Source organism: Ahaetulla prasina, chromosome 2, assembly GCF_028640845.1.
Source record: "Ahaetulla prasina isolate Xishuangbanna chromosome 2, ASM2864084v1, whole genome shotgun sequence".
Taxonomy (NCBI): Eukaryota; Metazoa; Chordata; class Lepidosauria; order Squamata; family Colubridae; genus Ahaetulla; species Ahaetulla prasina.
The window spans coordinates 176,763,658-176,785,284 of NC_080540.1; the positions used below are offsets into that span (position 1 = coordinate 176,763,658).

The window sequence follows — 21,627 nt, forward strand, 5'->3', positions numbered from 1 at the left end:
TGACCATCTAACATACCTTTCCCATCTCTGTCAGATGAAAACACAACACTATCTATTTGCACTGGAGTTTGTTAGTATCCATTAGGATTGCTATCATCACCATCTTCACCATCCTCTAAAATGGCTGAGATCCTACCCTATCTAGTACAAGTCCTTAATGCTGCCAAATATAAACACACAAATGAAGTAAAAGAAATCTGTCCAATTTTTTCCCCAAATAATGGCTATATAAATCTATCACAAACAGCACTTCTGTTTAGCCAGACCTCTTGAGAAAACTCCAATTCAAATGTATCTCCCTAATCAGGCAGACGGTGGCTGACAGTTATACTGATTTATTAGGTGGGCCTGTGTGCCGATAGTAGCTTGATTCATTCATTGTGAAGCCATGGCTGATTTTAATCAGGTTGTTGAAAAAGCTACAGTGGATAGTTCATATATTCTGCTTATCCAGAAATTGTGGTTCATGGACTAATGTGCCCCCAACTAAACAAAGCAATATATGCTGTAGCTTCCTCAGAGGGGCATACCTTTGAAGGCTTGGTGTAGCACTCAGAAGTCTCCAGAAATTGCCACCATACTGCAATTGTTACGATCTCACAAGGGAAGAAATTACACAGTGTATATATTGGTCCAATTTAATGTTTAACAGATTATAAATGAAATAAAAAATATATTTAATTTTTGACCTGGCTTCCTGCCTTGCTTTTTGAATGTTGACTGACTCCAATGTGTTATTTAAAGGTCATAGTTCAAAAATATTATACACCATTCGACTGGCATATTTCACGAATGCAACCATGATGTGTTTCAGTAATGGGTCTGCTAGAAGTTCAAAACACACTGCTGCTCCATTATAATTGGCTTGAGCTTAAAAAGAAAAGGAGCTGCAGTGAACTGAACCAAAATAATCCTATTTTTTAAGAATAGGCGCTTTAAACAACTAGTGGAGTTCATGGTCCATTTAGCCCAGTGCAGACTGCATTATTTGGCAATGCTCTCCCAAATGACCCTACCAATGTAGATGGACTCCCATTATTTTTTACCATTGGCCATATTATTTGGGATTGAAGTCTGGGAATTGGCCGCACATTGTGAAAATAATAATGTTTGGGTTATAAAGGCCAGATAAGTTGAAACGAAAAGGGCTTTTTGAAATTAGCTTTTATGCCTGTCTTGGGATGAAAGGAAGATAACAACAGAAGCCCATCTTGCAAGGATTCCTAATTATCAGCTCACTTTCAGTTTTGTTCAGCTCTATAATCATGTTCAATATTCTTCTGTCTTGGTAAGTTAAAAAGAGGACACAATAAAGGAACCCTTAGATTAAAAATCAAAGAAACAAGAGAACAGCTGAATTAGAGGCAATCCTGGCTTGCTATTACAGGTACACCTTATGCCCCTCCCCTATACACCTTGTGTCTCTGTACACAAAAAGCTGTTGTCTCTAAAAAAGAGACCAGTGGAGAACTTTTGTCATGAATTCTGTCCTTGGAGTTTACCCAACTTCAGTAGCTGATTCTTGAAGGTAGATAAAACCTTAATGAAAAACCTCTTGACTTAGGCAATTCTCAAGAATTGTCATTCTCTTGAATTTCCAAGGGCAATGCATTTCTCCTCATAAACCTCAAACTGATAAATAATTCCTATAGTTCCCCATTATACAAACCCTGTGGTACACTCCCCCTATTTGGGTTCCCAGAAGGCACACACCCCGGCACACCCATTTCCTACATTGTGTGTGTTCTGTCATGTTCAAGCAAAATGCAAGACATGATGCAGTTACCGTGGGAATCTGCCCAGCCACTACTTCATTATGCGTCACAGGCTGACGCACCTGTGAGCTTGTCGTTGTGCAGTGCATCCTCATGCTGTATGTAGAAGGATTTCATGCATCATATTACCTTTTGCTGAACAGACATGTGTGTGTGTGTGTGTGTGTGTGTGTGTGTGTGCGTGCGTGCTTGCGCGTGCCTGCATGGGTGCATCTCTCTTTCTCCATCACTGCAGCTGCAGTTACCATGGCAACTGAAGTGATTGATACAGGCATCTGCAGCTGGGGAGAAAAAGGAAAATATGGGTAAAAGGGATCAAAAGCAAAGCACATCTCCTTCCTTACTCGCTAGCCTCAACCTCTAGAAATGGTGGGTGGGTAGGGGGGAATATGAATTATCTCCTTTCTTTTTCCTCTTCTATTTGGGGCTGTGGAAGTTCAAGGTGGGCAGGAGGAGAATTTGGGAAAATAGATAATTTGCTTGCTTGCTTGAGGACCACCAGGGAACATTCTACGGAGGTGGGGTGGGCCAGTTACGATCTTAAGTAAAAAATAACAGAGAAGATTGTGGATGGGGTGGGGAGCGCATCAAAGAAACTACAGGGTAGAGAAAAGAGGCTCCATTAGAAAAATTGTGAGGAAGACAAATGGATTGGGGAGGGGCTGTGGGTGGGAATGAGGAGGACATTCTTTGCCTAAGGAAGGCCCTGTAGGAATTTATAACAAATGCCAATCGAATTCCTGGAGTGTTAGCCAGCCTCGGCCCTTCAGCTGATGGTTCCCCATAGCTTTCCTTTGTGTGTTTATTTTTCTTCTTCTTCCTTTTCCCCAAATTGCTCTTCAAGTGATCATCATTTGCTCGATCTCTACTCTAATCTTTTCCCCTTCTCCATCTTTCTACTGAGCCATGGCTATCCCCCTCCCCAATTTTATAAAAACCTTTGGCTGGAATCTAACATTAGAATGCAAGGTCCAATCCCACTACAGCATCGGAGGCCATAAGCAAGTGTGCGCTCTAGAGAGATTTTTCTGTGCGTCTACTATAATCGTTTCAGCTGGGAGAAGAAACTACGTATGCACAAGAAGCATTGTGAAATGATGGACGCCACAGGAATTGGAGATATTTTTCTAGATACATATGGCATTATCTCTGAGTGTATTTTTTTTGTTTGAAAATATAATGTATGTCTACAAGGTGTTTATATTGTTTCTCTCTGCATTGATAAATGCCATTCTGTGTTGTATGTATTATATGTCTTTGTGTACAAGAGAGCTTAACCAATGTTGCTTGTGTGTGTGTGTGTGTGTGTGTGTGTGTGTGTGTGTGTGTGCATATATCTATCTCTACTACAAGAAACAGCCACATTCCTATCCTGTTATGGATTTCATGTATTCATATGTGAATGCACATTGAACATGAGAGAAAGAAAGGTGTTATACTATATTTTCTCCATCTATTTTTTGGTTTGTATTGATTATGCACATAATCCTTAATGCTGATAATGTTGTTATTTTTGTCTATATAGTGCCTAACCAGATTTGGTGTGGTCTGACCGCTGTGTTTTTTTACAAATGTGTTGGCAAGTCACACTAAACCCAAATAAAACCAACTATACAATGCTTTAATTTGATGGACTTGGGCAGTCAAACTTTTAAGTACTATGCTCAAGTCAAGTCAACCTAAGCCACAACTACAGGTAGTCCTTAGTTAATGACTGCAATTGGGACCTGAAATTCTGCACTAAGCAATGAAGTTCATCATATGATCACGCCAGACTTACAATGCCACTTCCATTAAACAAATCACCTGCAGTCATTAAGGGTGACATCATGTGACGCGACCTGCAACTTACTGACAGCTTCTCCATTGACTTCGGCAGAAGCTTGCATATGGTAATCTTGGGACTATGGGACACTGTAACCATTGTAAGTTTGAGGACTGCTCATAAGCCTGTTTTTTTTCAGCACCATCATAAATTCGAATGGTCATTAAACAGGGCAATTATTAACTGAAGACTATTTTCTTCCCTTGAGAAGTCAACCAATGATGCCAACCTTACTTTGCAAAGAACCATCTTAATCCTAGTCCATCATTTTCTACCAACCCGCAGCCAGGTCACCAGGTCTTAGGCAATACACAAACCTGTAGATAGCATCTTACATATCACAGTATCTCATATTCAAAACTATCCTTTACATTATTTAATTAGCATGTTGCTACGTCTAGGCATCATATTCCTCCACAGGCTGTAAAACCTGGGTTATAAAGGTCCAGACCAGTATATCGTAAACTTTTTTTTCTCTCAGAGCTCTTTTCTACTAATTATGGAGGACCCAAAAACAGCTTTTGTTTGTATGGGTTATATGTATTGATATTTACCATACTAAAAATTAAATTTGACACATTTGCTGCTGCTACTGCTTCTCATGATTGTTTGATGAGATTTTAATATTGTGTTACTGTTTTTGAACAAAGGCTGGTAATTTTTCAGACTCCTGAGAGGGTCTTGGGGGGACTCCCAGAGATCCTAGGAATACATTTTAAGAATTACTCTGGATCTTTTTTCTCTTTTAATGATCCTGTGTAATCCCTTACATCAGGATTGAGTCAGGGCAATTGAATGGAGCTGAGCATTTACTGGCTGGATGCCCTTCCTGATGCTTATGCAGAGCTGACAGCATATATTTTCTCTTTGTGCCCAGAGAGAAAAGTGTCTGCCACTACTTAGGATCTAATTCATAGCCTCCTGATTGTGAGGCAAGAGATCCACCTCTAGGCCACCATTTTGCTCTTAAGAATTGCTCTGGATAACAGCAAGATATTCTTTGATGCCATCTAGTGGCTCCCTGAAGTATTGTAAGCCAGAACTAGTGTCCCAATTTCTTCTCTTTTCATCTGTGTAGTGTTTTGTGATGGCAATTGGTCCATTAAACAGCTTGTGAAGTTAAACTAGGAGAGAAGATCATTTTGTTCCATGAAAGAAAAAGGCTCTGGTTAAAAGTTGTGTGACAGGCCCTACTACTTAGTTGCCATCAATTAGCAACAAATTTTGATTCACATTCATTAACAATCAAAGCCACAGATACAGAATCTGCTAAAAAAAATGCACGTTTTTTTGAATGGGTCTGCTTAGAGAACACTGGGATTCTGTTTCATTATTACCTTGAACCTATGTGAATGTGAAGACCAGTATATACAGATGTCTATATTCACTGATTTTTCATAACTTAATAATTTGTAGTTGAACGTGTCAATTTATTGATAGACACAAACAAAGTGCTATGAAAACTCTATCCATGCTATTTTGAGCAATTAATGTCAGGCTTAAATTATTCTACTTCAGATACATTATGCAAAGACTGACTCTTTGGACAAGGCTCTAATGCTGAGGGAAGTGGAAGGGAAGAGAAGAAGAAAGAGAAGAAGAAGAGGACAACCAGTAGAGAGACAGATGGACTCGGTTGCCATGACAGTGGGGTATCATTGAAAGAGCTGAAGGACCAGGATAGGTCATCATGAAAAAAAAATCTACCTATGTGATTGCTAAGATTCAAAATAACTTGACAGCACATAATCAATCAACCAATACACTAATCAATTAACAACTGATGATCAAACAATAAAACTTGGTGGGGGTCAATCAACAGAAGGAGACATTTTGCATGCCCCATCCAAACAACATTGTAGCTTCCTTAACTTGTTTCCCCTAAAGTTCAAAATAAGAGGTTCATAGCCTGTTAGAATTCATTGTGCTCTGAGAGTTTGGGAGATGAACCTGGAAGACCTGAGTACAGATTGCAAGTCTTTGGATTAGATTGGAATTTGGAGATTTGCAATATTATTTATTATATTTAGTGGCTGCTAGGCTGATGGTAAAATTCTAGATGAGATTCTAGCCACACAGATTCAGAAAAACAAAGGAAGGAAAAGCTGGACAATGCTGTTTGAAATTATACTGTACAGGTAATCCTCCACTTATGATGGTTATTTAGTGACCATTGAAAGTTACAACTACCCACCCCCCAAGCTACTTATGAAAATCTGATGTCCAGTCCCCTGTCCCCCCGTGGTGACAGGACCACATTTACACACATTTGTAGAGCTCAACAGTCACAGAATTTATGATGTTTTTGCCTGGAAACCAGGGTTTACTTCTGGCTTTCAGCAAAAGCTGCTGTATAGTGAACAATGGGTTCACTTAACAGCACGGCATCCACTTAACAATCACTGCAAAAAAATTTTAAATTGGTCCAGTTGCATGGTGACCCGCTTTGTGACTGTCATGACTTACAACCGTAATTGAGCTCCTTTGTAACTTGAAGACTACCCGTAAATACAATGCAAGAGTTCAGTTATTTCAATTTGTATTGTGTGAATTTTAATAATGGTGGTCTTTGCAATGTAGATATGATTAATAAAGTATCTGGGAGAAATTGTACCCTGTTACAGGTGGAATGTACTCATTAAAACTTTACATATTAATATTATCACATGAGACCTGGGGACCTTTTTCCAGAGCTCTCCACCCAATGGATGTGAAATCTGCTGACTATTGCTGATCTCTACCCTGCCTCAACTACAACTGTGATACTGATGATATTGCCATGATTTTTCATATGCAGTGCCTGATAAAACGATTGGCTGATTCCTCTGGTTTAGTTATTCTCTTTTTTGCAAGTCACCAGCCAGCTGGAAAAGCATCTGCCAATCACAGCCTGCAGCAGGAATGGAGGTGGGATCTAATTGTGGAATTCTATCCATCCTCTCTAGGCTCCACCCTGAGCCTTTTCTTCTATTCTCTGTTTCCTTATAATCCAAGGTAAATAAAGTTACAAAAGGAGCTGCATTACACGGAGCCCATTTACTCTCCTTTCTTCTTTTCCTTTCTCTGAGAGACAACCCAGATGCTATCTTCTACATTCTTCCACACTTGTGTGATCAGTCCTTTAGTGGCAAATAAGGCTGATGTGCGACCAGACTAGAAGATGTGTATGTGTGTGGAGGTGATGCCTTCATCAGCCTGAAATAGCCACTAAGCACTACTTTGATCACACCCACTAGTTAGTCATCTGACCTCACCTCCAATTCAAGAGATTTTACACATTTTGCATTGTTACTGGATGGTCTTGGCATAAGAGGGAATGCACTGCCTGAACTCTAACACTGCTAGAAAAGACTTAAGATTGTGCTGCTCGTAGTCTGGAACTGAGAGAAAAGCAACTTTATGGAGGCATGGGCACCAAAAAGATGCAGCCATGTGTGACTTTTGGGATGCGACCATTTTAATTCTCAGTTGAAAGGTAGTACTATTTTCCAGACTGCTTTAAATCGTTATGAATTTTGTTTCTTTTCTTTTACATATTTCAAATCCAAGAAACAAAGAGCAATGTATCATTTCTTGCAATAGCATTTGACTATACAGCATTTTTTGTGTCATGATTTTCTATAATCTAGTTACAAGCAAATACTAGTAATCATTGGATTCAAATAAGTTTCATCTTTAGTTAAGCAAGGTTTATTTGCTGATTTTTTATTGTATACTGTATATTTTTCCTAAAGTAATGTTTGACAGATTGAGAATCTTTTTGTTCCAGACTTTGTGAAGCCTTATAATAAGAACGGCATTGTGAATTCTAAAATGTCTTATTTAAATGTTATTGAAAGTAAACATATTAAACTAGAACTTATGCTGAGAATTAAATGCAAAGTCTCCTAGCTTGTGCCCCCTATACAAGGTGAACCAACTTTCATTGTTCATGCTGATTGGAAATTATGAGTTATAAGATATCACAAAATTAGCAGGTTAGGGAAGACTGTTTTTAAAGCTATTAATAAACCCAAATAACCTATTCACTCAGTTTATGCTCCACCTTTCCTTTCTAAAAATTATCAGGTTAAAAGCAAGTGGAATATATAGTCAGACAACATGGTATCCTCCAGTTGCTGTGTCTACAACTCCTGTAAAAACTGTCCATCATGACCAACAGTCAGAAATTATGGGAGCTGTCTTTCAGATATCTGGAGTGACCAGGATCCCAACTTCTTAATTTTGTTTCAACAAGATATGGAGTGGGACCATGAACAACAGAAGAGGAAGAAGCTTCTCCTTTTGCTGTCACCTGTTGAAATCCTGAGCTATAAAGCAGGGCTTCTGGACAGAAAGGAAATATTGAGAGTACAGCTGGATCTCTTTGCTCAGCTCAAAGAATGCTATAAGCCACAGATTCCCTTTTCATCCCATTTATTTCCCACAGTGAGGGGCAATTTTATTACAAAAGGTGAAAATAGAAATGATGTGCAGATCTGAGTCTAATCATTAGCTGATCAAATGGTTCTAATCTAATGCACAGATTCTTTTGGCCTTTCTTTGTAGAAAAATAATATTTTATCATACTGAGGACATCAGTCAAATCCATTCTATTTCATGAAAATCTGATTCCCATGATCAGCAACTGGAATGAAATTACAAAAGGACACCCTACCCCCCAGATGGCTCTTGCCCAATGTTGTGCTGATTGGGAATTATGGGGGCTGACAGTCAACCTATGTTGAGTTGAAGAAGGCTGATGAGAGAAGACCTTATCAACACAAGGATATATAGAGAGCAACGCTGTGTGTATTTGGATTTGCTTCTCAGTTTGTATAAACGATTTTCATGCTGTAAATCTCTAAATTAACAGAATTTAAATATTGATAGTATTTAAATGATAGTAAGACAAAAGAATAGATGGTCCTTTATGGGGCAAGCAAGATTAGCTACACAAACACAACCCCTGTAATGTATCTGTATATACTGATAATTGCACAAAAGACAGCTATGTAACTACTTTGCCTACAAAAATATATAATACTATATATTTTAGTCCTACACATAAAAAGGTACAAATTAACTGTGTAGCCCCATGAGAGAATATTGGAAATCTCATCCTGTTTGAAATATATAACCCTTGGTTTTTTTTGTTATTTTTTAAAAAGCTTCTTGCTTTACCAATTACAATATAGCCTTCATCTCTGTGATACAAACTAGGAGGCTGTCAGATTTTGTACCTATGACCTGGAATGAGACAGTGTGATGGAAAAAGACCTGGATAAATGGCACATACAAAGGAGAGAGAGAGAGACAGAGAGAGAGAGATTGGAAACAAGACTGATGGGAAAGATAAAAAGACAAAAAGAGGAGGGAAGGGAGGAGTAAAGAAACAGATACCAGAATAAGCAAACCGCTGAGGAAACTGAGGGGCTGGAAGAAATGACTGGAAGGAAGAGATGGAAACAAGTGAATGAATGAATGAATGAATGAATGAATGAATGAATGAATACCTGTCACTCCCTTCTCAAACCATTGCTTCACCCTTCGCTGCTCAGTGCCGTTCATCCCAATTTGTTCTCCCCCCACTTTTTTTTTTTTTTTTGCAGAAATCGTCTCCCCATTATTTCAGACACTGTACACTATGGGAAAAGGGGGGAGACTAGTTGCTAAGCAACCACCCCTCACTCAGTACCTGGTCCCTCCCCCATTGCAGCATTAAACCCCCCCCATCTTTATTCTCCGAATGGTACTCCAAATCCCCACTCCACCCCAAAAGACAACCTGGGATTCCTATTTTGATGTCCTCCCCCACCCCCGCCCCGACAAACATCTTTAATCACTATAGATCACCTTGCTTTCTCTCAGACACTTCCATCTTCCAGCCCCCCCGCCCCCCATGACCCAAACAGCCCTTCCAGTGGGAACGACTGGAAACTCCCTTGACCCTTTCCAGTGCCTTCCTTCTCTCCAGATGACCCTATTCTGCCCTTTCATCTTGCGCTGACATGCCATCCACTGCTCCTCACCTACACACCCACACCCACACTCACACCCACACCCGATTCCCTTAGTGCTTCGCTCACCTCGTCCCATCAGTCGCGTCCCACAGACCAATGCCGCCTCCCATCCCTAACCTCCCTCCATCCCTCCCTTTCTTACCTGCAGCATCACCCGATATTGTTCTTCGGGTTTCTCTACCACACACATATTACATCCCATGGCGATGCCGCTCGAGGGGGGCGGACCGAGGGGCCACAATTTAGGAATGGGGGGTGGGGAGGAGATCAGCTCATGGGGATCCTACAGGTGGGGGGGCGAGTCGCTCGCCCTCCCGGCCTCCCCACCCTGGCATAGCCCTGGGCAGGGAGGTGGAGGTGCTGTCCAGTGCTTGCCCCCCATTCACCCCCCCGGCGGCATAGCGGCGTGTTCAGACGGAGCAGAAAATGGGGGAGGACGGCAGGAGATGTTTCTCTCCCCGCCCCCTCCGCTGGAGGTCGACGCAGGATCCCCCGGAGGCGAGGGGGACGCCTGTCGCTGTTGCGAAAAAATGCACCCTTGTCCGCCGTCTGGTCTGCCTCGCTCCTTCGCTCCGTTTGCCAAAAGGAGGAGGGGAGAGGGCGGAGTGAAGTGGGGGGGGGGACGACGACGGACGCGGCGTTTATAAATATGGATGACTTCGGGGAGGGTTTGGGAGCCCGGCCGTTGTTGGTGCGACGAGCCTGCCAAGTCCCGCCGTCGGTGCCTCCACGAATTGGCCTTTCCGGCTGTTGCTTTCGCTCGCCGGTGCCAGTCTCGGTTTTCCCTCCGTCCTTTGTCCGTCTCTCGCCGCGTACAACAGCCGGCCTGCAATCTCTATCCGTCTAGTCTGTTCCCGTCTGGAAGGGCCGGCAGCTCCCGTCCCGTCCCGTCTGGTTCCCTGTCCCTCAGATGTTGGCGTTGCCTTTTAGCATCCCGGTCCTTCTTGCCCCCTACTTTGCCCTCGTCGTCCTCCTTCAGACGTTCGGTCAATGCGTGCACCTCTTTGCCAGGGCCCGGTGCTTTTCTCACAGTTTTTTAGGGAACGAATAGAAATTATCAGCTCCGTTTTTCACTCTATCCATAGACCCAATAAAAAATTTTTGCCGCCACGGCCGACAGGTAAAAATGGCAAAGAGGCATAAGAGGGAGAGTTAGCCATACAAAGGCAGGTAAAACAAAATTGGGGGAGCTGATAGATGGGGCTGTTTACTGGTTCCAGTCTTTAATTATCCATTTATACCCATTCCCATTGATGCTTCCTGCTGGATAAGGGCTGTTCTAATGTCTTATTTTCTATAGTAATCATTACAGATAGTCCTCGAATTACATTCATTAATGATTGTTCAAAGTTACAACAGTGAAAAAAGTGACTTACGACCATTTTTCACACAACTGTTGCAGCATCCCCATGGTCACATGATCAAAATTTAGATGCTTGGCAACTGACTCATATTTATTGATGGTTGCTGTATCCTGGGATCATGTGATTACCTTTTGTGACCTGACAAGCAAAGTCAATTGGGAAGCCAGATTCACTTAATAATTATGGCATGAAAGTTCTAACTACTAATTTAAATTAAATAATTAAATTTAATAACTTAACTGCAGTGATCCTCTTAAAACCTGTGCCAAGAAAGTCATAAAATGGGGCAAAATTTATCTGACAACTCTCACTTAGCAATAGAAATTTTGGGCTCAATTGTGGTCATAAGTTGAGGACTACTGTATATTGTTGGACATGTCCTGCATTTAAGCTCAGAATTTCTAACACTAGGATTACAACACTATAGCAAAACAAAACAAGACAGAGCATTGTAAGGCAACCAGTCAGTCTAGTAGTGAGGCCTTGAATTTCTCTATCCAACCTACCTTATAGGGCTATTGTTGGGCCGAAATGAGACAGACAAGTGTTATGTATGCCTATGACAATTGGAGGAACTGCCAATCAAATCATAGAAATGGGCACCACCAACTCCCAGTTTATATTTCAGGAGAATGGGGTAACCACAAAGAAAGGAGCTATGCATGGAAAAATGGGTCTGAGGGAGATTGAGAGCCCTAGACTGCCTGCCAAAATCTCCATCTGTCAGGGCTAGAGGTTTGCAGAGCAGAAACAGAAGGGGGAAGTATGTGAATTTGTTTAAAGCCCACTTTTTGGTTATTTAATTAAAAAGTCTGTTTGTTCCTTTGTTCCTATGTTAACCAGATCTCTGTGTTACCCTGTCTCTTCTCCATATATTCCATCCAAATAATTTTTTAAAGTGCTTAATTTTTAAACCAGAAAAAGGGGCTATCAATAGCAACAGAACAAAAGATACAAAAGATACCCACACCCACCCACACATACACACACACACACACACACACACACACACACACACACGGGGGTGGGGGCGTGGGATATGTGCTACCCTGCCTTGAGCTTCTGAACAAAAGGTGAAATATAAATCTAACCAAGAAATTCATAAATATCAACCAGATAGTATGAAATACTAGTATCCTGACCCCTAGTATTATGGACTGCAAGTGTAGGCTATAAGGCGGAAAGGACAGTCTGATATCTAGTGAGAAGATAAGCAGGGAAAACCCAGCAGGGTCACTTTCTCCATGTCTGCCATTGTTCTCTCTGTTTAACCTCCCCTCCTCCCCCAAAGGGGAGACAATTTCATAACCCAGTAGTCACCTGCAAGAACCTGCCTCCAAACCAAGTTATGTGAATACATCTGAGAAGAGTTTTATGGTTGCCTCATAAGCATGCTGTGGGTTGTTTGGAAGTTAGACAAATTCACAGAGTATGCCCTTCACGCACCACATGAGTTCTCCAGACATGCTGGACCAGAATGCCCGTATTTCTTATAGTCCGAAAATATTGGATTTGACATTTCCTGAAGAACATTAGCTCAGGAGAGTCTGTGTAGCTACTAAGAGGATTATCTTTCATAGCTGGAAAGAAAGCAAACCTTTAGATGTTAAAGAGCAAGTTCAAGAGATCTATTCTCTGTTAACCTTGCAAATATCCATCTATTGTAAAAATGGCGAGACAAAACACTATCATTCTGTATGACCTAGATTTAATAACACATAATAGGGCTGAGGTTGTTATATATTAATATTCTTCGTTGGGACTTTTTCCAGTTTATTGCTTTAATTATTAGCACTGCTGTTTTAGTTTTCAATTTATTAGTTAATTTCATTTACCATATTTTTCACTTCAAAACAAAACTCCCCCAACCCTCAAGATTAGGGAAGGTGTATGTGAGCGGGGTTCCTTTCCCCACATCAATTTCCCCCTCAGCCCCAACTCAGGCCAGCTGTGGGAACGGGTCTAAAATAAGGCAGGGATTAGAGTGGGTAAGCAAAGAGAATGGGGAACCATTTGTTACTGCAATGCTTGCCCCGGGGTTCCCCCACAACATCTCATAATGATTCCAGGCATGGAGTGAGTTGAGAGGTAAATTGATTCTTTGATTCATTGTGACAGGCCAGAGCTGATGAAGAGCAGAGAAAGAGCAGCCTGTGCAAAGAAGTAATGGGGTTATGAAATGTACAATGGCTTGTCATGGAATTCCTTTCACTCGCCGGTTGAACGTAGGGCTCCCCAAACTCACGGCTATTGTTGAGGCACTGCAAACCTCTGAGGCAGGACATGTTGATTCAAGCAGCCTCCATCCCATTTCGTGGCATTTTCTCAAGGGAGCGTCGCTACATCGCGCATGGGAGGTGGCTGTGCGGGTCAGAAGAAATAGGGAGCCTCATCTGCTCTAGTCACAAAAAGGGTGAAAGGGCCCCAAAGACCAGAAATTATAACCATTATAATCTTCCTACCATTTAATGTTTTCTCATTTAATCCTCCCCAATCACAACGCGTGGTTATCTGACTAGGGACTGCCTGCGTGTATGTTTGTTAGTGTTTGTGCACATCTGGGGAAAAAAGTAATAAATACTGAGATCTTTATTTTAGGATTTACATCATCCTTACCAACCTAGCATCCGCCTCCCAAATGGACCAAAGAGCATCTGTTCTGAGCTCTGGATGGGAGGCACTCAAGTCCAATTAATCCAGAAGCTGTCAGCTTTGGCATGGCAGCATTATGCAGAAGGAAGCTAGGATGACATAATGGTTAACATGATGAACTGGTCCTGAAGAGACTCGGTTTCTAGTCCACTGTCAGGCACAGGAATTTCCTGGGCAATTTTGGGTCAGCCACTCTCTCAGCCCAAACCACCATACAGGGCTATAGAAAAAAAATGAGGGGAAGGCACAGTATACCACCTTGAGCTTCTGAAGGAAAAACAGGTTAGCAATCTAACCAACCACTCTGCAAATATAAAAATAAATCTCTCAGCCTAGCCTACAGTGCTGGGTTGTTTTCATAAGGATAACATTAGAGGTGACCCACCATTTATGCCATCTTGATTTCCCAGAACAAAGATAAAATATACCTAAGTATAATATAAATAATAACAGCCCTAAATCTGCGTCCTTAAATGCAGCCTTCATCAAGCAGCGTTATACCTATTTAAGGGTGAAGTCATGAGAGGGGTTGCTCCAGCACCCCCTCCTTTTCCTTGCTCCCCCCCCCACTTCCTCCCCAGGTTGCTGAGGTTATTTTTCTCGTTGCCTCTCCCCCACACCTCAAGTTCCAGTAGTAGAAGTGAGTCCTGCAAGGATAAAAACAGTTTGTAGACAAAAGGAAAAAGCTCACTGCAGGAGGGAAAACAGCCAATTGAGGTGGAGCTCTGTAACCTTCATCCGCTTGTGCTTAAAATCAAATCCGTTAGGTAGGAGTTTTAAAGGAGATATGATTCTTTTAAGGTTTTAAAACCTGCATCTGTTCAATATCATTTGACCCTCACAAATTGCTTGCGAAATGTGCATTGCAAATGCTGCAGTTTAGTGTCATTAGATCCCATACAGAGCGGAGTGTCTGTTTTTCACATTTATTCAGGGGTATGTAATACAGGCAAGAAATTTAGCAGGGGGAACAGAGAACCTGAGAAAGTCAGCCTTCGGTTCTTTCATTCCCCCATCCTTTTCAGTTGGAAAGATCTAACCCTTCAGCTTCTGAAGGTGGGTGTCAAATGTAAAATCAGTATTCATACAGCATCCTTTCTTGCCCCTTGACATATCAAGCAGCTCGCAGATCTCTGAACCATTACGAGGCAATAGCTAAAGGCTGGAGAATTGGGGGGTTCAAAGTGGGGGAAAAAATCCAAAAAATGACATCCTTCTCTAGTGCTGACTTAACAACAGAGTAGGCAGGCTTGTGTCAACGTTGTAAAACCCAGCAATTCCGAAAGTTGAATTCCCTTTGTAACCTGCCATCCTTCTATTAAATGTTGCTAAACCTTATATTTCTACAGGGTATACTAGCTTTGTATTTGCTAACAGCAGTTAGGGTACTCTGTGCTTCTCCTTGGAAAATCCATACAATTTCTTTGGTCAAAGGATGGCAAATTAAGCTGTGAGGATGTGCCTTGAGCTCTAAAATAATCTCATGTTTAAAAAAATAAATCTGACGGAGAATTTAATTTAACATCAGAGCCATTTCTGGACTATAATGCCACCTATGACTTATATCACAGCCAAGCTTGCAATTTCTCTTAATGTTAAGTCATGGATGATTAGTTAAACAAGGTTAGCATTCTGATAGATTGGACTGGATTGGATTGGATTTTAAGGGTGTCCAATGCCAGGAGAGTCTGAGTGGCTCACTACATTAAAAGGTCATAAAATATTCCCAACAAATAAAATCCTATGGGGGGGTTGGCATCCCTCTTAACCCAAGGTCTGAGGTAAGGGCCCAGGTTTTCAAAGCTTTCTTGAATCATATCAGTGCAGGATCCAAGGGTGAATGCTGTTCCAGAGGCCAGGCACGGTGACAGAAAGATCACACTTCCTGGTCCCAAGAGAGGTCATTGTTTATTGACTAGTACAGGTTGTAATTTTTCACTTTAAATTTCATACTCTGCTGATTACTGTCATGGATACCTATACATTAATTTGATTTTAATGATGATTTGTAGTTTTAAAATGATACAAGATGTAGAACTAAATTAAATGTTATTTTGAGAATTTGCACTTTATTCTTCTGGTGCTTGTACATTGCTTGTCTATTTACTTGTATTTGGCGCTCTTTTTTTTCGTTTTCTTTTGCTTTCTTAAACACAAATTAAAACAAGAATAAAAATGCAGACTAGGCACTCAGAGAGAGAAATAATCCCTGAAAAGCTTTAGATCTGTCCACTGCAAGGCAGGAAATCCAGCAGCTTCTTCGGCTTGAAAGATCCATTCCAAGGCAAGGGGTCTGTTCCTGAACAGTTCCTAAAAAGGGATTTTTATAACCCTACAAACTATAAATCTCTCTATTGAAACATTCTCATAAACCTCATCCAAATAAACGTAGTAACTGGAATAAATATTTGATGCATCCAGGCCATGCATCCACATAGTTTCTTGTTGGATTCTTTGAATAGAATAGATTTTTTTATTGGCCAAGCGTGATTGGACACACAAGGAATTTGTCTTGGTGCATATGCTCTCAGTGTACATAAAAGAAAAGATACGTTCATCAGGGTACAACATTTACAACACAAATGATGGTCAATATATCAATATAAATCATAAGGATTGCCAGCAACAAAGTTACAGTCATACAGTCATAAGTGGAAAGAGATTGGTGATGGGAACGATGAGAAGATTAATAGTAGTGCAGATTTAGTAAATAGTTTGACAGTGTTGAGGGAATTATTGGTTTAGCAGAGTGATGGCCTTCGGGAAAAAACTGTTCTTGTGTCTAGTTGTTCTGTTGTGCAGTGCTCTATAGCGTCGTTTTGAGGGTAGGAGTTGAAACAGTTTATGTCCTGGATGTGAGGGATCTGTAAATATTTTCATGGCCCTCTTCTTGATTCGTGCAGTATACAGGTCCTCAATGGAAGGCAGGTTGGTAGCAATTATTTTTTCTGCAGTTCTAATTAGTCTCTGAAGTCTGTGTCTTTCTTGTTGGGTTGCAGAACTGAACCAGACAGTTATAGAGGTGCAAATGACAGACTCAATAATTCCTCTGTAGAACTGAATCAGCAGCTCCTTGGGCAGTTTGAGCTTACTGAGTTGGCGCAGAAAGAACATTCTTCGTTGTCCTTTTTTGCTCTGTGTTACTTAGATTTTATACCTAATACATCCAAATACCTTCAGATATTTGGTTGTTAAGCAAAGTGGTCATTAAGTGAAACTGCAGCTGTACTTATGATCTTATTTCAGCCTTCCTTTGCTTTACAGACCTGCGAAGGTAGTAAATGTTAGGACTGGTCACCAATTTACTTTTTTATCACTGTCATAACATTGTCTGAAGCACTCATTAAATGAGGATTACCTTTCTGTCCTTGCTTTATTATTTGTAAATGTTTGATTTTGTTAGGCTGTAATTAAGTTTTTTTAAAATTTAATTTAAAATCCCTATGCAAATTACAATGAAAAAAAGCACATTCCCTAAGGTTCCTGATTTCAGTGATTTGTGAACTCCCTGAGTGGGATGTTACTAAATCTACCCTGTCCGAGTGCCAAAAACAAGCAAGTCAAATCCTATTTTAGGGAATGCAATCACAAAGAGATGGCTGGCAGGTTTCCCTCTGGGCCAGATGAGTCTGTGTCCTCCCATTTGGGAACTTACTCTCTTGTTAAAGATTTACATCTTCTATATGTGGCTTTAAGGACATTACTGCTGGTTGCTCTTTATGGAGAGTGAAATATCTAGGCAAAGGCCAAGAAGACATAGCTTTAAAGTTACAGCATGTATGGAAGAAAGCAAGTAGGAAAATGCTTAGTTTTAGCCAGAAACTGAACATGGTTATTCGAGGTCTGGTTTCAGTCTTCTGCATCTAGGAATGCATTTGGGTGCATTTGGATGGCTTTAAACTTGCTATTTTTTGGTCTGGGCCAATTGAAATGTAATTGAAATAGGGACCCAGCTGAGCACTATAGAAAAGCTGCGCCTGTGATTTTGCTTGGAACAATTTAATTGGACAGGTACCAAACTGCCCCCTACAAAGAGACGTATTTGCAGCTCTGTAAGCACAGTGTTAATTAAATTAATTAATTAATGAGTTATGGTTGACTGCCAGGAAATCCTAGGCTTATATACTCAAAAGGGAAGTTGGAAATTCCAGGGGAAGCAATAGTGAACTAGTACTTCACACGGTGGCTCAGTGGCTAAGACGCTGAGCTTGTCAATCGAAAGGTCAGCAGTTCAGCGGTTCGAATCCCTGCTGCGTAACGGGGTGAGCGCCCTTTACTTGTCCCAGCTTCTGCCAAACTAGCAGTTCGAAAGCACGTAAAAAAATGCAAGTAGAAAAATAGGGACCACCTTTGGTGGGAAGGAAACAGCGTTCATAGTGCCTTTGGCATTTAGTCATGCTGGCCACATGATCATGGAGACGTCTTCGGACAACGTTGGCTCTTTGGATTTGAAACGGAGATGAGCACCACCCCCTAGAGTCGGGAATAACTAGCACATGTGTGCAAGGGGAACCTTTACCTTTAGTTCAGTATTGTTGCTAGACATCATTATTGTCAAGACATGACAAGACATTGTCAATCATGACCAGGAGTTGAGTTCAGTTGGTGGAAGATTTTATTTTTGGATGCCAAATAGGTCACTGATCTCCAGAGTTAATGAAACTGAGGTTCTTTCTCATAACTGTTGAGAGATGTGAGGTTCACCACATCTATATTTTTGCCTCAGAGATTTTAAAACTTTCATGATTGTAAGTGAATAGTTTTTATTCAGAATTCTCCAATTTTCTCAACAAATACAAAAGCACTTTAGAGGGTCCTTGATTTGAATTTCAGTCAGAGGGAAAGCATAGTGATATAAAAGCCTTTTGTTTGGGGAACCAAACTAAAAAAAATGTATACAACTAATAGAAATAGAGCTGTCCTTTATCCTTTATCCTTTTATGATACAGAGCTGAATTTGATTTTCATGTTCTGTTTGTCTCACTTGTTGTATGCATTGTAATAACTATGAACAGATGACAGATTTACTAATGTGTTTATAGCCATCCTATGTAGTTTGACTGTGTGCACATCTGTATGTATTTCAGTAAGAATATGTTTCTTACCATTTCTCCAAATAAAAGATGTCAGACAAAATACAGATAAAATGTAAATATTCAAGTATAGTTTTCAATTATTTGCCCAGAAATATTTATTATATCCTTTCTTTGGCTACAATTATTATTGATCCCATATAGACATCATGGCATTCCTAATCTTTATTGTAAAGATTCATCTCAGTGCTGGGAGAAAAAAATAGTTGATGTTGAATACTTGGCAGTGTGAGTACCATGTTCATTGTGGGTACAAGGAATTAGAAGCCAACAATCTGTGTACTACACGTCAATAAAATGATACAGTACCACTGTTCCAAAAAGGAAAGTAATAGTGCAGTCACAGATAAGTTAACACAAAAGTCAGATCAAATTCAGTAGAACAGTTAGCTAAGTGAATATAAAACAATGTGTGCACAGTCTATTCCTTTTCAGATTTCCTTGGAATTAAGGATTGATTTGACTTGACTGGAGTTTATTTCTCAGCAAGAATGCATTTGATAGCAATTTTATTGTGCCATTCTATACATATTGCTTTAAAAGGCACTCTAGCTAAAGTTAGTGGAACATGTTAACAGGATTACCAAAGACTGCAGTTTCTGCTGAATAATGCAGATGTGTCAGTTGAGCTTCCAGAAGTTCTCTCTTGATAGTGTCAGATGTTTCAAATATCTGCCTAGCTTTGATCTCAAATCTGAACCAAAAACAATCCTAATCAACTACTGGTGTAATACATTCATTTTCCTCTGAGGCAATAACAGTAGGGTGGAAAGATGCAAAATTAGCAGAGCTAAGGGTTTTTTTTCTTCTTTTTTGCCATTGGCTTCTTCCACAACTGAGAACTGCTCCACTCATCTTTTAATCTTCATCACACAGAAATAAGCAATAGTCACTAAGGATCAAAGGGACTTGGTCTCAAAAAGCCATAGCTTCATTGATTTAATTTTAAAACAAATGTGAGAATGAATCACTGTGTTGGGAGGAAAAAGTACTTGATTTTTCTTCTGCCAATGTCCAGATTTTACATCTTTATTGATCCCTCTCTCAAGCTACCCTTAGCTCTACTGTGGGGAAAAAAAATGTAAAATTGAAGGCATGTCACAGGTAAGGGAAGGTTAAATATCCTTTAATTGGAAACTATGCTTGGATTATAATTTAATATGCAGCTATGTACCAAACCCCAAATTTGGGATTTTCTACATATGGACTCTATATTTCAAATTCATAAGAAAGTGGATGTCTACTACTAATTGATTATAGCTTATAATTTTAGTTGGTGATTTATATTGTGTTAACCACATATTCTTAACACAAAGCTTAAGAGTGACTCAGTTTTTTCTTTCAATAAGTGGTTTAATATATTTTATAGTTGCTAAGGTAATTAAGGATATATTGGGAAATTCTATTTCCTATGATATTTTAGATCCCTTTACTTACTCATCTCACTATTTATACTTTACCCTTTTATTTTTCTACATGTCTTTTACCGTTCCTTGTTTATATTCTTCTTTAAAATGTTTAATATTATAAACTAAAATAACCTTTACTTGAAGAGTTGTCTAGCTTCAATTTATTTTAATGGTATTTTAAAGCACGTGTACAGAAGGAAGAACAAGACATGCTTTGAGGTTGCCCATTGATAGTTCGTTCTCGGCCAACACATTGAGTGGACCCACTAATCATCTGGTCATCTAGCACTTAGATGAGATTTTTTTCTATTTCTATATAAATTATATCCATAAACATCAATTGGAATATGTCTATTTGATGGAATTGTATGCCCCCTTGTGTCCTCTTGTAGCAAATATTATTTACAGTTCTCTTAATTTTTTTGGCAGGACACTAAATGGGTATGCTGAAAACTGCATAAGGGGAAACGTGTAGATTAAAATCATACCCGCTCAGCATTAAAGGCATGATTGCTTTAAATACTAATGAGTTAAAAGTTTTTTTTAAGATGAGTTATGGATCTACCACAATACATACTGCATTTTTGCGATGAAGCCCACTGCAACTACATTGCAAAAAAGGCTTTAAAAGTTGTAAACTTAATCTTGCCTAGCTTCTTCTCCAGAAACACTACACTACTAACCAGAGCATATAAAATATTTGCTAGACCAATTCTTGAATACAGCTCGCCTGTCTGGAACCCATATCTCATTTTGGACATTAATATAATTGACCGTGTCCAGAAATATTTTACAAGAAGAGTTCTCCACTCCTCTGATTACAACAAAATACCTTATGCCACCAGACTTGAAATCCTGGGTTTAGAAAATTTAGAACTCCACCGCCTTCGACATGACCTGAGTTTAACTCATAGAATCATCTGTTACAACGTACTTCCTGTTGTGTCTGTGGGCCCCGAGCCGGGTTTCCTGGCAGAGAGTGACTCAGAGAGTGAGGGGGAAGAGCCAACAGGGCTTCCCTCTGCAGAAACTTTCTCTCTGGCTCTGCTCCAGATTCCAGAGGCAGGCCAGGTGGAGGAGGAGGAGCTGACACAGCCTCTTTCCCCTGACCCCTCCTTCCCCCTGGCAACGCCCCAAGAGCCAGCTGAGGAAGATCAATCGTGGCTAGATGCACTACAGCAACGCCGAGTGAAGCGTGCACAGCAAAAGAAAGGAAGGGGCTGGGTCATGGAGTGCTGAGTCATGGAGCCACACCCCACAGGATATAAAAGTGGGTGGAGCTGCCTTTGGGCTCCGTGACGGACAAAAACTGACTTTTGGAAACTTCGGCTGCTTTATTGTGAGACTCAGGAATTGGCTTTTCGGACTTCTGTTTACTTCTGAACTCTGGGTTGCTCCAGCAACAGACCGTAGTAGCATTGCAGAGATAAGGAGGACTTGGCAGGCAATCGCAGGGTCGTTGCCAGAGCTGATATCTGTAGCAAGAATAAATTGCTGGCAAATACAG

The 21,627-nt window shown here is 40.5% G+C and overlaps 1 protein-coding gene across 2 annotated transcripts in view; it reads right to left on the reverse strand.

Moving 5' to 3' along the window:
• Positions 1–10,143, reverse strand: part of PDZD4 (PDZ domain containing 4) — a 28,781-nt gene extending 18,638 nt beyond the window's left edge. The window contains exons 1-2 of one of the 2 annotated variants that reach the window (XM_058169335.1): positions 9,745–10,143; positions 2,021–2,056 (exon numbers count right to left, since the gene is read on the reverse strand). In XM_058169335.1, the coding sequence (XP_058025318.1) occupies positions 2,021–2,056; positions 9,745–9,804 (96 nt within the window). In that variant the 5' untranslated portion in view covers positions 9,805–10,143. The remainder of the gene's footprint in view (positions 1–2,020; positions 2,057–9,744) is intronic. The other variant, XM_058169336.1, reaches the window with a different exon arrangement.
• Positions 10,144–21,627: the final 11,484 nt, after the last annotated feature.